The sequence below is a fragment of the Equus przewalskii genome, chromosome 8 (genome assembly GCF_037783145.1).
Source record: "Equus przewalskii isolate Varuska chromosome 8, EquPr2, whole genome shotgun sequence".
Classification (NCBI taxonomy): Eukaryota; Metazoa; Chordata; class Mammalia; order Perissodactyla; family Equidae; genus Equus; species Equus przewalskii.
In genome coordinates this window covers 22,052,029-22,070,341 of record NC_091838.1, presented here as the reverse complement: position 1 = coordinate 22,070,341, position 18,313 = coordinate 22,052,029, and the positions used below count along the sequence as shown (strand labels likewise).

The following is an 18,313-nucleotide window of genomic DNA, read 5'->3' as shown; positions in this document are numbered from 1 at the left end:
TTAGCATTAAATAATAATATCACTTGATGGAGAACTAGATGAGCCCAATTTCTCAATTTGTCTCAAAATATAGAGATGACCTATGTCAGTAGTTTCCTAATAAAACACATTAGTGAATTTTTGTTTTCTTGAAATGAGACATTTTTCTTTGTAATTCTGTAAGAGGAACATGTAATAAAGGCAATATTTAGTTAGTTAGTTAGTTTTATTTTATTTATTTTATTTATTTATTGAGGAAGATTAGCCCTGAGCTAACAAGCTGCCAATCCTCCTCTTTTTGCTAGGGAAGACTGGCCCTGAGCTAACATCCAGGCCCATCTTCCTCTACTTTATACGCAGGACACCTGCCACAGCATGGCTTGCTAAGTGGTGCCATGTCTGCACGTGGGATCCCAACCAGTGAAGCCTGGGCCGCTAAAGTAGAACATGCACACTTAACTGCTGCACCATTGTGCCGGACCCTAGAGGCAATATATTACTTGAGATCAGAAATATCTTTGGAAGATGTATTTCTGGCCGTGTGGTAGAATAATTTCCCTAAACAACACTGTTGTTAAAAACAATTGTAAGTGTCAGATTTAAAAAACTTTTTAATTGCATCAATGAGCTAATAAGAGACTACATTCTTCTGAACTTGAGCTTCAGTTTCTAAGATTCAAAGAATGGGGAAGAAAAGACAAACCCCAAAGGAACACCCAAGCTAGGAGTCTACTAGAAGAATCTTTACATAAAGCTGGAACCCCAAACATCTCCAGCCTCAAAGTGAAGGTGAGAACTAGACCCAAACCCATCCCCACAAAACAAGTAAAATTGTGCACCTCCAACCTTGGTACTAGATGCAGAAAAATAAAAATTTCTCCTGAATATTCATAAAAGTAGATTGGTCCCCACATGGATTTGTAAACTAAATTCACACCACCTGTGTGATCCAGAAAATCTATAAGCGAAGAATTTAATTTAAAGTGGTAGTAGGCTACTAGCATCTTAAGGCTCTTGGCAAATACAAATGGAAATTCAAAGCAAATAAAAATTCTATTGGAGGTTATCTCTTTCGAAACAAATCATAAAATTTCCCAAAGATGAAATTTCAAGGAACTAGACTCGCAATCAACAATTCAGAATATACAAGAAACCAAGGTACCAAACCTCTAAAGCAATAGAAAAAATAAACAGCTGATTAAAACCACAAAGATGTCAGACACAGAGTTTGAGATAAGTATAAATTAATATGCTCAAAGAAATAAAAGAGAGGTTTGAGATAATGAAAGAGCAAAATGACCAAGCAAATTTGAACAAGAACCATATAGAATTCAGAAATAAAGATATATAATATCAATTTTTAAAAACTCAATGGATGGGTTTAGCAGATTCAGAAAAACGGGGAAAATAATGAATGAGAAAATATTCCCTGAGGATATTATACAGAATGCCGTACAGAAAACCAAGAGTTAGAAAGCATAGAAGATTAAGAGACAGGAAGATGGAATAAGAAATTCTATTCCATTCCTGAATGGAGTTCTAACAGGAAAAGACAGAATAGGAAAGGTGTAAGTATTCAAAGAGAATTTTAGCTGAGAATTTTCCAGAACTGATGAAAAGCACCATGAGATACTGGAAGGCCAAAAATTACCAAGAAAGATAGATTAAAAGACATCCACACAAAGGTACATTATAGCCAATCTTCAAAATATCAAGAACATAGATTTTAAAATCTATTGGAGGGAATGGAAAGGAGACTTTCCTTCAGAGGAAACATAATTAAACAATAGATCATCTCTTATTAATATCATTCTGATCCAGCACATTTTTTTAATGTGAAGAAAGTAAAATATAGTTAATGGAAAATGTTTTTAAGTTTTTGAATGAAATAAAGATATGTTCCAATGAAGAAAAATGGAAAGAGTTTGCTACCAAGAGACCCTCACTTAGCAAGTTTGAAAGTATATTCTTCAGGAAGAAAGAAGTTTTCCCAAAGAGAAAGTCTGAAAGACAGGAAGAAATAGTGAGCAACAAAGTGGTATATATGTTCCTAAATCAGATACAAACATTGACTGAATAAAACAACAACAATAATAATGTCAAGATAGAAATTATACAAAAAATATACCTATTTGGGAAATTATAGTGTCCAAAGGCCATTGTCTTGTTTGGGAAGAAGGGAAAGATAATGACTAACTTCAGCGTTGATAACTTATATACGTATGCTAGCAAGTCTAGAGTAGTTATTTAAATAAAAGAAATAAAGACTATATACTTGAAACTCATAAGGGTAGCAAATGGAAAGAGGAAAACACTGATCATTTCAAAAGAAGGAAAAAGAGTAGAAGCAGGCCTAGAAACTGCAAGAAGAAGAAAGACAAAACTAGGATAATAGAAACAAATCCAAACATATCATTTATCATCATAAATCCATTTGGACAAAATGCTTGACTTAAAAGACAAAGATTCTCAGGCTGAATCGAAAAAATAAGTCTAGTCACATGCTTATATCATGTATTTGAAGTGGATTTCTTATAGATAGCACACAAATGGATCATGGTTTTTACTACTCTGCCTATTTCTGTCTTTTAATTGGTATATTTAGACCATTTACATTTAATGTGATCTTGACATATTAAGAATTAAAATTCTAACATTTTATTTTGTATTTTCTGTTTGGTCTTTTTTCATATCTCTATTTTCTTTTCCTGCCTTCCTGTGGGGTACTTGGACATTTTTAAGAATTCCTTTTTGATTTATCTATAGTGTTTTTGAGTATATCTCTATCTATAGCTTTTTTAGTGGTTTCTCTTTTGGTCACGTATCTTATCAGAGTCTATTGGTGTCCTCTGTGCCCTCTTTTCTATTGTTGAGCCCATCCACTGAGCTTTTAATTTCAGTTATTGTATTTTGAGTCCTAAAATTTCCATTTGGTTCTTCTTTATATCTCCTATTTCTTTGCTGAAAATTCTTATTGTAGTTGTTGAGGTTTTCTAATTTCTTATTTGTTTCAAGTATGCTTGTAGTTGCTTGTTGAATCATTTTTATCATGCCTGCTTTAAAAGCTTTGTCAGATAATTTTAGCATCTCTCTCCTGTTGGTGCTGACATCTTTTGCTTGTCTTTTTTCATTTAGTTTGAGATCTTCCTGGTTCTTGGTATGACGAGTGATTTTGATTGAAGCTTGGACATATTTGCATTTTGTTAGGAGACTCTGGATCTTATCTAAACCTTCTGTGTTAACTGTGTTTTTTCTGACACTGCCCCAGCAAGAGAAGAGAGTGAGGCACCTTGTTATTGCTAGGTGGAGGTAGAAGTACAGATTTCTCATTCAGACTGCACTGATACCTAAGGCAGGGAGCTCATCGGTACTGCTGGGTGTGAAGTGGAGTTTCATCTCCCCAGATGGTCTCCACTGACACCAAGGTGGGTATAGCTTCACAGCCTCTGGGTGATGGTGGAAGTTCTAACTCTCCATTAGTCTTCATCTAACACCACCCCAGTGGTGAAAGGGAGGGATGCCTCATTACCGCCAGGTAAGAGTGGAAGTTCTGGCTTCCCACATGGTCTCCACTGTTGCCATGGGGGGGAGGGGGACTCATTATTGGCTGGCAGGGATCAAAGTCTCAGCTCCCTATTTGGACTTCTCTGACACCATTCTTGCCTTGTTACATCCTAATTAGGTTAGTTCTAAGCTCCCCACTCCGCCTTTCTTGGCATCAGTAAGGGAGTGTGCTACAGGTTTTTTCTGTGTGTGGTATTTGACTAGAGTGGAGTGGTTATTGCTTAAAAGTTTTCTCTCTTTCTAGGCTGCCCTTTTCCTGGTCATTTGGCTAGAGAGAGTAGATTTGGGGGAACTTTTTTTTGTCTGTACCCATTGGCATTTCTGAGTTACCAGTTTCATCAGTTCAAAGTCTGGAGTATATGCCGCAAAAAGAAAACCTGGGGAAATCACCACCTCCTCATTTCTCAGGCTGATAGCTGCTCTGCTTCCTTCTCTATCCATTTCAGAGTCTTCTTGTGTTTGTTTTACACATGATGTCTGAGGTTGTTAGATGTATTTAGCAAGAGGAACACAGAAAAGTATGTCTGATCTATCTTCCTGAAGGTGAAAGTCTTCTCTATGTTTTGTTGAATTTATTCCCTAAATGACTAAATTTATTTCTGTAAACTTGCTACCACAGAGCAGAAAATAAATCCATGAACGAGTCACAAATAAAGATGTCTGTGAAAGCACTTTATAAGCTGTACATATATTTTAATAAACTATTTAGGCAATGTAGGAATTAATTTAAACCTTCAGGGAAAGGCAATACTGTAGTGTAAAAAATATGGACTCTGGAGCCTGACTGATGTAAGTTCTCATGCTGATTCTAATACTAGTTGTGTTTCTTGAGTATGTTAGATACCTCTTAATTCTCTTTAAAATGAGGGTAAAACATCTCTTCATAGGGTTTCTTATTAGGATTTCACGAGAAACCATACATAATGCAGTCCACGCAGTACGTGATGGGCAAATACAAAACTAGGATATGTGCCTTATCCGCAGGGGATGTGTTCTAAGACCCCTAGTGGATGCCTGAAATCAGGGACAGTAGTGAACTCTCTGTAGTCTATGTTTTTTCCTATACTTACATACCTATGATAAAGTTTAATTTATAAATTGGGCACCATAAGAGATTAACAACAATAACTTCTCTTTGGCATATCCCAATTGCCAGCATCACTACTCTTGCACTTTGGGGATATTATTAAGTAAAATAAGGGTTACTTGAACACTAGCACTGTGATATCAAGACAGTTGTTCGGATAACCAAGATGGCTGCTAAGTGACTAACAGGCTGGAAACATATACGGTGTGAAAACATTGGAGAAAGGGATGATTCATATCCCGGGTGGGACGGAGAGGGATCGTGTGAGATTCTGTCATGATACTCAGAAAGAAAATCGGAACCATGGATAAGGGAGGACTACTGTATTAGCTCCCTCTTTTTCCCTAACTTTATCAGAAAAGGAAACAGATTTGTAAAAATATTAGTTCTTTTACTTTAAAATAGAGGCTCTCTGAAATACAGGTGCCATATTGTGATTTACGATAAGAAGATGTATTTGGTCTTCATTCCTGTTTCTGACACAGAGCTCCTAAAACCCTTGGAATTTTCTAATTGAAGAGAGCTATAAATGTCTTTTGTTATGTTAATGAGGTAACTTTTGGATCATACCTAAGAATGAGGGCTGGTTGCCAGGGGATCCAACCATGTAATTAGAGGGTTGGAGCTTTCACTCCTTCATCCCCTGACCTCTAGGAAGGGGAGAGGGGCTGGAGGTTGAGTTCAATCACGAATAGCCAATGGTTTAATCAATTGTGCCTTTGTCATGAAGCCTCCATTAAAACCCAAAATGTTGCCCTGTGCATCTCTTCCATCTGGCTGTTCCTGAGTTATGTCCTTTTAGAATAAAGCAGTAATCTAGTAAGCAAAATGATTCTCTGAGTTCTGTGAGACACTGTAGTAAATTAATCAAACCTGAGCGGGGGCGGGGCTTGGGAACCTCTGAATTATAGCCAGTCAGTCAGAAGGACGGGTAGCAACTTGGACTTGAGACTGGCATCTGAAGTTGGGCAGGGGGCAGTCTTATAGGACTGAACCTTTAATCTGTGGAATCTCCCGCTATCTCCGGGTAGATAGTGTCAGAAGTGAGTTGAATTGTGGAACACTCAGCTGGTGTCCTGAGAATAGCTTGTTGGTGTGGGGAAGACACCCCACACACACATTGGAACTGGTACAAGAACCTATTTAATAGGTCAAAATATCATAAATATGTTCTTCTGTAACATTAACATCACTTTAGGCTGCAGTATGGAACAGTAATTATACTCATCGCATATAGAATTACAGGAAAAAAGCATTATCCCTAGAAAGAAATGTATAAATATGGATCTTCACTACAAGCGAAGGAATGAGCGTGGCTGAGATAAAAACTCAGGATGTTGGCAGTGTATCTCTGTATGATCAGCGTTGCTGCAACAGAGCTCATAAAATTAACACTTAGTCAACCTCTGTGACTAGAAAAAGACCCAGAAGACAGATTGTATGATATGTTCTCTTTTCTTTAGTCTGTTTGTATACTGATAATCTAAAAAGCTGGTAACTAAGAAGCTGGTCAAACTTCACTGCACCTTTGGGAAACAGTTTAATGTCCAAAAAGTATGAACATGATTAAAAAGTGATTAATTCAGTTTGTCCCCTGAGACTGAAGATTAAAGCCATTCAAATCAAGTTGATGAAGACCATTTCACCAAATTAGGTCAAATTAGTGACAACTTTGAAGAAGAAAATAAAATGCAAGTTGCACCAGAAACACCTCAGTCATCATCTAAGGTTTTCACTAGTTCTGCAATCAGAGACGTGTTCCATTGTAGTGTTTTGCTGCATTACCTACAATCTTCTCAGGATATGGACAGCAACAGGACACTCAAGCAGCTGCTACATAGTGAACTTAGGTGGCAAGTGAGAGGCAAAAAGAACCATCAAAAGAAACATCAACAGTCGATGGTGTTAACCTACTTGAATACCATCAACTGTTTATTACTTGTTTATTGTGCATTCTAATATTCAAGTAAGAATGGCTTCTCTATAGCATAAATACTTTGACATGTTCAAGTTTATTTCTACATTATTTTCTATAAAAGAAACATTTAATTTCATTCCCAAATGAAAAAAATCTAGTTCTTGCTGAAAATGTGTCCTTTAAAGGGATTCTTTAAAGAAGGAATTCTTGCAGGTGGTCTCTACTACAAATGAAAATGCGAAAAGGCCCTTAAAGAAACTTTTGGCCCATAACCCTCTCTTCTGTCTTCCCATGCTGGGTTGCCATTTAAGTAAAACCTCCATGGGCGTCTTAAATGCCACAGCAGGCATGTGCCTGCCGGCTGTTTGTGAGATTGTATAGGTCATGCAGCCTAGGGGTTCAACGTTAGTGTTCTTGGATCCATTAAGGCTCCACTGGAGGGTTGAAATTCAATCTTCAATCACTGTTCTGTAACAAATTGGCACTTTGGGCTTTTGCTAAAAGAGTTGCTTTATTCCTGGTTTGAGCTATTCGTGGACTGGAGCTGAAGTTTTTAAGGTCAGCTTCTGCTTGGCAAAGTTGGAGGAGTTAGGCTGTGGGATTGTTTCTGGCAGGGGAAGAATACTTAGAAGCTGAATCAAATGATGTTGAGAGATCAAGGCACGTCCTCGAACAAACAATAACGGATTATTCCCTCCTGCCTAATTTTTGTGAAATTCTTACCCAGAGTATTATTGACTTAGTGTAAAAGAAGGAATGAGAGTATTCCTCCCCGACTCGTTCCTTTATGGCCTGGTTTGTCTTATGTCTGTATCAGTATCTGCGCTGCTAGAAAACAAGTACGAACACCCCTCTCTTGATAAGAACCTACTGGTAAAGTGTAAGAATCTTCAAAAACTGTGTGCTGCCACAGGAAATATTTTAAACGTTTAGTTACTCAGAAGAATCTCATTCCTACAATTAACCCCGCAGCTTGAAATTTTGTATATTTAGTTAAGCTAACTGGGTTGATATAAGAGTAGTGATTAAAATAATGCCTAACAGTGAGTAACCCAAAAGTTATTTTTAGTGGGGTTTAGGTTTCCTTAAAAGTTGTTTGTTGCCTAGTCTTTACCTATTATTTCCATTATTCTAATTATATGTGGTTTAACCTAAATTGGAAAGCGCTTGACTGTTTGTGCACATATTGACAGATGGAGAGGAGAGGCCTTCTGTACCTGGAATGAGCCCAGCGGGGAAGTTCACAGCTCCTTGCTCTGAGGCATTATCAAAGTGCACAATCAACAGGTAGACCATCCACATTAGACTTTAATTTGCCTTAAAAAAAAAAAAAAGGATAGGGAAAGCCCACAATTGGAATATGTAATCTGATACTATGTAAGATCTTCTCCAAGGGTTTTAAACACACTAGCTTCAAGCCTGTAATTTTCCTCCTCACTTTCAATGATTGCAACAGTATCCACCCAGTGAGTCAGAGTGAACAGGTGAGCCGAATGGACCTGCCTTATCCTTCACCTCTCACATATCTTGGCCATTAGATTCTAATTCTTGAATGTTTCGACACCACCGCGGTTCTCATTTTCCTTGGCCACTGTCTTAGGTCAGGCTCCATCTGCTCTCATGCGATGATTGCAATAGTTTGCACACGTGCCCTACCTTCAGTCCGAGTCCTATCCTTACCCGCGTTACCTCTCTACTCCCATTACATTCAAGATCAGAAGACTTGTAAACCTCCAATAGAGGAGTTTTCTAAAGCATGATACTGTTTATGAAACTCCTTTAATGGCTTCCTAACACCTGCAAGGTAAATCTCAAACTCTAACCAGCCACACCTTGCTCTTCATCTTCCCTTTACAAAGCATCTTCCCTGGCATATTCTCCATACCCATGTTTTGCAAACTACAATTCTTGACCCTCTGGTAGGTTGGAAATCAACTTAGTTGGTCTTGGCTCACGCTGTTAGTGAAATACAATAGAACAGACCAGATGATCACACACATAGTAAGATTGTGTCAGAATGTATGTTGTAGAAGATGTAAAATGTATTTCCTACTGTGGATTGAGGTAAAACACACACATACACAGAGGGAGAAAGTACAAATCTTTTTCTTAACATAAGTAACCCATGTTTGTTAACTAAAACTTTTAGAAAAATTAGAATAGCAATAATTTTTAAACAACCAAAATTCCACTATTCACATACAATGTAGATAGATAAATTTAGTGTTGTATGTTTCTACACACACAAATATTCCTGATTTATATGCATAACTACGCAAGTACTTCATACACCTAGAAATGTCTCAAAATATTTGTTGATTGAATGAATAGATATAAATTTCTTGTTATCAATAGAATTCCATTATGCATATACATAATTTTGTCCTACATAATATATTTTGATCATTTTTTTATATCAATACATATTGATCTATATTATTTTGTATGGGTATGTAGTATTTCATTTTATGGATATATCAACAAACAGCTTTAATAGGTACATGTTTAGTTTAGTTTCCAATTGCTTCTCATTATGAACATCATTTTTGTGAACATCCTTATGTAAGAGCAAACATGCATATGTATGTGTGTATATATGTTTATATATATATATGTATATATATGTGCATGTGTGTGTCAGGTGCAGATTTAAGTGCCTTATATTAACTCATTTAGCCTGCAAAACAACACAGTAGAATAGGTTCTGTCATTTTACAGATGAGGAGCCAAGGCAGAGAGAATTTAAGGCCGTTGCCCAGGGTCATGTGTTAGCAAGTGGCAGAGCCAGGATTTGAAACCAGCCAGTTTGGCCCAACAATCTATGTGCCTAACATTACTCAGTGTTGCCTGTGCAGTTGTCCAATTAGGATAAAGTCCTGAAAGTGGGCTTAAATTCAGTGGAACTAAAATTGAATATATTTAAAGCATTTGTCCCAGACGCACATGAGGCATTTCCTCACACTTTGAAGGGCTCTGCTCTGCCTTTTGCTTTAATAGTTCTGCCCCAACCCTTCTTTGCTTGAAAACCTTTGACCCTTCTTTGAGAACCTCGTTCAATAGCCACATCTTTTGTAAAGGTTTTTAAACATGCTAGTCATGCCAGGCAGAGGTTAAGACACTTTCCTCTGTGCTGCTATAGCTCTTCGAACACTCCTGTACCACAGTATATGTAATATTTTATTATAATTATTTGATCTATGTCTTTCTTCCCCACTAGAGTATGGACTAGTTCCTTCAGACCAAGAATTCTACCATTTATCTTAGTGCCCCCAGAGCCTACCTCATAGCAATTGTTAAATGGTACACGTTGAAAAAATGAATAAATTAAGAAAAGAGAAAAAATAAAAGGTTTTAGGTTCATAAAACTGAAACTAAAAAGAAATCACTAATGACATTCTAATGATTGAATTAAAAGCATTTTAAAACTATTTTATGCTTGCCTCTCTAGTCTTTCCACATTACATTCATTAATCATTACTTTATGCACACATACACATGCATACATACTTACATACATACATACATACATACATACATACATACATACACACAGTATTTTACTTCCTAAAGTGATATGGCATCATGTGATTTTGTGATGCCTGCCACTCAAAGCATATTCTGGACTCTGGAGAGGCCAACAACTACAAATTCTCTTTCAATGAGTTCTTCTTGGAAAAGTCAGAGTATCTTGAATTTAGTTAATATCAGTAGAGTGACATGAAAATAAAAATTGCTGCGTAAGTGCTGAGTATTGCTATTGATGATTAAGTTTCACTAGACATAGCCCAAGTGATTTTCCTCATTATTGACATGAAAGTGATTTTATTTAAGCAAAGAAATAAGGACTTATTCATAATATTTTCACTTCAAATAGGGTATTACTAGGATATGTGATAAATACCCTAGTATATATACTGGAAATATTTATCTTTTCCTTTCCATTCTGCCTTGTTGACAGAGCTTTATAGGTACTTTTGTAGAGTTAAAGCTATATTTATTTACATCGAAATCCCAATACCCATATCACAAACTTTGAGTTATAATACTACTTCCATGAATTTTTCTGGAAAGAAACCTTCCTATGGGTGCAGGAAGGTTTGAGAGAAGTCCTGGTCACCTCAGTATGGGGTTGGTCACAGCAGGAGCTGAAATAAATATTGACACTATCTCAGATATTTTTCTCCAGCTGAGATAGGGTTACAGATGGCTGTGGGCTCTTTCTGGACTGGTCAGGGCCTGGCTGAGACATGTACAAATCTCCACCACAGGACAGGGTACCATCCCTGAGAGAGCTCTAAATCAAGAGGGCAGGAAATGACAACTTATGGTAGGAAGAATATTAGCCCCCAAAGATTTCCACATAATCACTGGAACCTGTCAATACACTTCCTGGCATGGCAGAGGGAAATTAAGGTCATAGATGGAATTAAGTATGGAGCTAATGTTAGAATGGAGAGATCTTCCTGGATTATCCAGGAAAACCCAATGTAATCACAAAGGTCTTTATAAATGGAAGAAGGAGGTAAATGAGAGGGAACTAGAGTGATAGGAGCATGAAGATTCAAGCTACTGTTGCTGGCTATGAAGTTGAAGGAGGGCAGAGGGATGTGGGCAGCTTCTAGGAAAAGTCAAGGAAAGATTCCTCTAGAGACCCAAAAGGAATGCAGCCCTGCAGCCCTTGATTTTAGCACAGCAAGACCCATTTTGGACTTCTGAACTACAGAAAATAGTATACTTCTGTAAGTTTGTAGCAATTTGTTAGAGCATTAGAAGAGCAATAGGACACTAATACACAACTGTTGGCACTTATTGATTGCCATCTAAGTGCTTGACACACACATCCTAATATTTAACTGTGAGATGACTATATCTACGTTTGATGAAGAAACTGAACTTTGACTAAGGTAACACAACTGGTAAGTTTCTGAAAGGTGCAACTTGCTGCTTCTGAAGGACAGAGGGAGGGATTGCCCCACGTAGAGATGGGTGGAGAGGAGGAAAGAGGACTAAATCATGAAACACTCCACTATGCTTCCTATGTTATTTCTATCTCTTGTGATAAAGCGTATTTCAGAATTTAACCTCATTAAACAGGTACATTTTATTGCATGATTTCAGAGTAATATGAAAGAAAGAATATAGGGTCAGGACATAAAGATGCCAGTCTCATCTCTGATGCTAATTAGCTGATTGTTCTGACTTTCTTCATATATCCATTGGGGATAATAACATTTATCCTATTTTGTTAGCATCAGATTAGATTAATGCAGAAAAATTACAGTGATATATATTGTCATATTCATAGTATTACTGTTCTTTCAGGCTTTAGAGCACTTTTTAAATACATTTTCTTATTCTCTGACATATTGAGAACTTGGTGAAATAGTTGTCACTCTACTAGTTGATGTGCTGAGTCAATGTAGAAAATATACTACAGAACTTTCCTGAGTGAATTTGTGGTACATAAATGCCCTTCACATGCACTTTTTCAGCTCCTCAGCCTCCATAAATCTGTCAATTTGCAGTGTAATATCTGTTCCTTTTTTTAGCAGGAAACGTTCCTTGATATGTTACTCACAGTTCGTTATTTTTCAAAAAGTAGATTTACAGCACAACATGTAGCTGTTTTCTGATTTCCAATCTTATTTGCTTGACCAAGTAGTTGACATCTTCATTATTGGATTGTAAGAGTAGGACATGCCCATTTCACTTCCTTGAAATATAGGGACTCACAGTGTATGGACAGAATTAAGGAAGCCTTTTCAGATATTCTGAAGACCAATGTCTCCTACAGCTAATTCAAGGAACAACTTAGACAATCACACTTGGCATTAAGAAAAAGCCTCCTCCTTTAACATTCTTGTTCCACCTCACCTAGCTGCATGTGCACTAGTGTCACTCAGGCCACTGGAGGTGGTAGTGAAAATCAAGCAACAGGAAAAGAAGGTCATATATTAAACTTGATTTGATTTGGTTCATTTCACTAAATGATTGGCTTCTGGTTTCATTGGAATAGCCTTTCCCACTTAACGTCTGCCAAAAATAATACAAAGCCATTCAGAAACTGTGAAACCCTCCATGCAATTTCTGTCTGTATTGGATGAACCAAATAATGAATAGTCCATATCTAGAATTCCCAGATCCATTGAAGTCTGTGTACACCCTAAGACTTGGTTACTTGTCTACAGACACATAGAAACTTCTCCAAAATAGCACCTGCTTTAACATGGTGATAAATCTCCAGGTTATTAGGACTCTTTGTGGCATGCCTCTATGAAGTAGGATCATGATGCAAATGCTATTATCCATTTCTTTTTTTTCAGAGCAATGAAAAAATATTTACAAATTATAGCTTGAAATATAAGGTCATAATCTGGCCTCAGCCAGGTCTGTGAACACAGAAGTTGGACATCATCAATGTCAAGCATGAAAAGTCTGTTAGGAGTTGAGTTGCTATGAGATTTTACAGCAAAGAAAGCAAGGATGATGGTTGTGGAGCTGAGGGCTCCATGGACTTTCCAGACATAAAGAAACCTGCTCTAGTAATCCAAAACTTATTGGAAATGGCCTGGGATATATCATTTTAGCTAATGGGAATGTTAATTAGAGCTTTTAAATTCCCACTTCAAGGAAAGATTTGATCCTTCATGGTTGTGAAATACTTACCTCATGAATTCCTAGACTACAGGTTATACAGAAGAATAAGTCATACAATATGCTCTAACTTCACAGTCCTTTATGAAATGATGGTTTGATCAAATGCTTTCTTATGATTCTGCCAAGATGAGGAGCCCTGTTTTGATCCTTTTTATTGTGTCTGCCTCTAGTGAGCAGGGGAAAGTCCAAGGGGAATGGGAGTAAAAGGCAGCTCACGTTTCTTACTGTGAAGTTGAATCTCCCAGGGTACTCCCTCCTTAAGAATGAACATTCTTACGCAGGTTTTGTTTGGGTAGAAGCTTACTGTGTGGATCCAGCCTAGGTAAATGCCCGGGAAAATGTGTGGTTACATGGAGTTTTTATTGCTCTTTAATTAAGTGTAAATTAATTTTTACATTTAGTAGTAATTATGAGCAATTATGTAAACTACCATATGAAGCATTAAACATAGTAAGTGGACGAATAGAAAAGTTGGCCAATCATTTAGTGAAATGAATCAAATCAAATCAAGTTTAATATATGACCTCCTTTTCCTGTTGCTTGGTTTTCACTACCACCTCCAGTGGCCTGAGTGACACTAGTGCACATGCAGCTAGGTGAAGTGGAACCATGAATGCTCAGAGGAGGAGGATTTTTCTTAATGCCAAGTGTGTCCTGTATTTTTTTTTTTTTTTTTTGAGAAAGATTAGCCCTGAGCTAACTACTGCCAATCCTCCTCTTTTTGCTGAGGAAGACTGGCCCTGAGCTAACATCTGTGCCCATCTTCCTCCACTTTATATGTGGGACGCCTGCCTCAGCATGGCTGGACAAGTGGTGCCATGTCCGCACCCGGGATCTGAACTGGCGAATCCCAGGCCGCCAAAGAAGAATGTGTGCACTTAACCACCGCGCCACCGGGCCAGCCCCTGTCCTGTATTTTAAAGGTGTTCCTATTTGTCTCTATATATATTGCTTGGACATAAAATAAAGAAATAGGGACACTTCTTGAGCTATGGGAGTATGTGTGGTTAATGTGGGGTGTGGTTAATGGTTCATAGATTTATAGGAAATGTTTTCATCTTGGAGCCTGATAAAGGAAATGCCTGACCTTGCAGGAAGAATTTTCAAACACATCTTCTTCCCCTTGCCACACACACAGAGTTTTGACAGAATATTCCACCTCTCCCAACCTCTGTTACATGTACTTTATATGGTCAGATTACACTTACATTTTGTTCCATAACCATAATGAGGACTTTGATGCTTTCTGTAATTTGATTCTGAAAGTTACAATCCAATAAGCAACATTTACATTATGAGTGTGCGATATTTTTCATGCAGCCCCAAGTATGATCTAGGGTTACATTTCTCTCCTGTAGTTCCAATGTTGCCATCCCTGTGACACTCAAGGACACTGTTTCAATGCCTTCTCCATATTTACTTTCAAAATCACACCTGATTTTAGTTGTCTTGGTATTTTCGAACCATGCTTTCCTCACGTTGCTGATTTGGTGCCCTTTGTTTCTTCCTTCCTTTCTTCCTCCCTTCCTTCCTCCCTTCCTTCCTTTCTTCCTTCTTTTCCTTCCTTCTCTCCTTTTTATTGAGATTCTGATTACCTTTATTTTTCAACTTGTTTCAAAAAGAAACATATTCTTTTTCGTCTTATAGCTACTGGAGTTTTATCTACTTTACTTTCATTTAGAAAGGATTCCATTGTTGTTTAGGTCACTGCTTTCTGTTCTATTTTAAACTGATGGTTTCACTTTCTCTGGAGTGTCTTGTAGATTTTCCTGAATCCTACCTTTATTTAAAGCTCAAGGCCTGGGGCCGGCTCCGTGGCCAAGTGGTTAAGTTCGCGCACTCCGCTGCGGCGGCACAGGGTTCGGATCCTGGGCACGGACATGGCACCACTCGTCAGGCCATGTTGAGGCAGCGTCCCACATTCCACAACTAGAAGGATGTGCAACTACGATATACAACTGTGTACAGGGGGGGTTCGGGGAGATAAAGCAGAAAAAGAAAAAAGAGATTGGCAAAAAAGAGATTGGCAACAGTTGTTAGCCCAGGAGCCAATCTTTAAAAAAAAAAAAAAAAAGCTCAAGGCCTTCAGATGTCTCAATCATTCTCTTCTTTGCTGTGGCATCTCTGCAGATGTCCTCTGAGCCCTCCATCCCTGCTCTCATTTGGACTGGCTGCTATCGAGGCTACATTGCCCATTTGATCACTTCCTTTCAGAGCTCTCCTGAATTCTGAATACAGCTATTTTCTAGGTGCCATATTCAGCGGTGTGCAGGTTAATGTTTAGCAATAGGCTCTCCTAACAAATAAACAAAACACTGATTTGTAGCATTTTCTGATGTCTGTGTTATAAATATAATGACCAATGTCAAGTTTTGACCTTGAGATCACAGACCATGGAGTTGGAAAGAGATGCACCGGATCCGCGCTCCCAGGTCTCTGCCAGCAGCTTCAGCACACCATTGATGAGAACCATTCTGACAGAGATATTTCTAAAAAATATTCATACTTTTTCTGAGTTAACAAAGCAACCTGGGCATCATTTAATTTTATTGAGTGGCTCTGGGTCATTATTATTAATGTCAAGCTCTAAGGCAAAAAGTGGTGTCTCTACAGATTATAACATTTAGAGAGAAGATATTTGCCTGTAAACTAAATGACTAAATAGTTTAACATGGAAATTAGATGAGCTAATTAAGTAAAAAATTCAGCGGTATTTTGTTTATTTTTGAGGGGCTCGTTGTTATCGTTAGTTAACTTTTTAAATGACAGTACTAGAATCTAGTTTTCATGGTTTGTGTAGTTGTTATCTCTGACTGTCACCTGATCCTTGATATGATCTCGTTCCTGTCTTTTTTTAAGGCCTTTTATTTATGCTCTTATTTCAAACCACTGTAAATGCATTTATTAGTAAGTTATCAGAGAATAAATATTAGTAAATAGTGTCTTCAATAACGCATGCAGATTTTCCAATAAGTGATGTTAGTTTGCTTCTCTTTCATTAAGTGTGTTTTCTTTAACATCATAAAAGAGAATGCTATCCATGCATCTTCTGGCAGAAAAGAAAAATAGGTTTTCCTCTGTTTGAAAAGTTCACTTTAAAGGTTTTTGTGATGCGCGACAGCTTTAAAATAGGGTTGCTTTTTAGAATGAATTGCCTGCAGCTGCTCTTAGAGTTTCTTTTTTTTCTGAGCACATCCATCCTACTTGGACATAAAAAAGCCTGCATATTTAAACATCACTGATGGGCCAATAAATAAAATGCTGCATTTTTAGGGGAAGGTTCCTGAGAACTAATGAGTCGCAAGCAGAGAGGGAGGATGGAAGCGTGGTTCTACTGCATGCCTTGCTCCAATTACTTTGTGTTTTAGCCATCTCTGTGCATCTCCCCACTTGTGAAGGCAGGGGATGGTGACAAATCACTTGATGATCGGAAATACCCATGAAATGAATGTGGTTCTGGTGTGGTTGTCTTTAAGCATTTGCTCCTTTCTCTTCTCCTCCACAGCTTGCTGAAGGTGAATCTTAACCAAGGTAAATTTGGATGGAGGACATTTCTTTATGTCTAAGGAAATTAAAGCTATTCAGGCATACACCTGCCACATAACTAGAAAAATATCTAGGGTACCATTTTCATTTCAAATCTGCAGTTTCTAGTGCCATCAGTATGGCTAATCACTGGATTGTTTTATTAGAATTACTATTTTATCAAAGTAAATCTAGAAAAATGCTTGAAATGTGTAAGATTAGTGTCCAAATACAGAAGGTGGAATTATAAAATTTATAGATATAAAATACAATAAATATCATTTGTGCATGATAATGGCATTCTTGGCATTCACTGGACTATATGAAATTCATCTGTTTCATCATAAATGGTTTAACTGTATATTTTAATACATTTTAGAATTGCTTAAAAATGTTGTATGTAATGCAGATATAATAAACCGTGACATGTCTAAAATTGTCATGGCCACATAATTTTTATTTGAGTATTCAGAAAGGATTTTACCTAATCTAAGATGAATTTTCATGTAGGTATATGATCTCAATAAAATATGATTCAAAAGGACTATTAAACTCTAGCTTTACACTGGGGACTTGAGCCCAGAGTAAGTAAATAAGTAAGCTTCATTTTGAAAAAGTGGTTAGTCATTATCATCAATGAAAGTCGAAAGAAAAAAAACACAAAGATTTGATAATTTATATTTCACACAGGCAGGTAGGGATGGGTAGGAGGATCTTTTTCCCAAAATGATACTAGTTCTAGCATTGCAAGCCTGGAGTTATTGTTTCAAGAATATTATACTAAGCCAATCATTTTATTAAAACTAATGATAAATTAATATCATAAAATATGATATAAAATACCTACCTGGAATTGTTAACATAGAAAATGACTTAAGGAGTATATCTCTAGCTCTCCAGACAGATTTAAAATGTACTTATACTTGAAGTCATAATACTGAAAGTTATCTTAGTGTATTTTCTGAGAGCAGTTGCGTAAAACAGTACACGAAATAGGTATCACTATTCTAGTGATGTGATGTCCATAGGTGTGATTGAAGTTGAATACGCAGACTTCTCTAGCTGTGAAATGAAGATTAAAATGGTGTGATTCTGCTTGGATTGGAGCTAATGGACTCTCCTTGCTTTGTTATAGCTCTCAGCGTTAGAGAGGCAGATCTTTGACTTCCTTGGCTTCCAGTGGGCGCCTATTCTTGGAAACTTTCTACATATAATAGTCGTCATATTGGGTTTGTTTGGAACCATTCAGTACAGACCTCGATATATCGTGGTGGTAAGTCTTATTTTGACCATGTCTCTTCGTATAAACACTACAAAATTGCTATGAGAAGATGAATAAAATGATTTAAGAGTTCCTTCTGATATATTGTGGTATTGCTGTTCTAGCCTTCATGCACTGAATTCTAAGACATGATTATCTGTGGAAAAGAAGGCTCAATGGATGTCAACAATGAGAGAAAAGCAATGTGACTGTTAAGTGTGACATGCATAGTGTCACTCAGTGCAACTGAATTCAAGTTTCACAAGGAAATTTAAAATGAGGTTTGGATAGAGTAGGGGGACTGATTGTGGTCTTGATGTTA

The 18,313-nt window shown here is 37.3% G+C and overlaps 1 protein-coding gene across 3 annotated transcripts in view; it reads left to right on the top strand.

Annotated features, from left to right (window-relative positions):
• NKAIN3 (sodium/potassium transporting ATPase interacting 3) overlaps window positions 1–18,313 on the top strand; it is a 611,399-nt gene that overhangs the window by 302,654 nt on the left and 290,432 nt on the right. For all 3 annotated transcript variants that reach the window (XM_070630514.1, XM_070630512.1, XM_070630513.1), the window contains exon 2: window positions 17,866–18,003. In XM_070630514.1, the coding sequence (XP_070486615.1) occupies window positions 17,866–18,003 (138 nt within the window). The remainder of the gene's footprint in view (window positions 1–17,865; window positions 18,004–18,313) is intronic.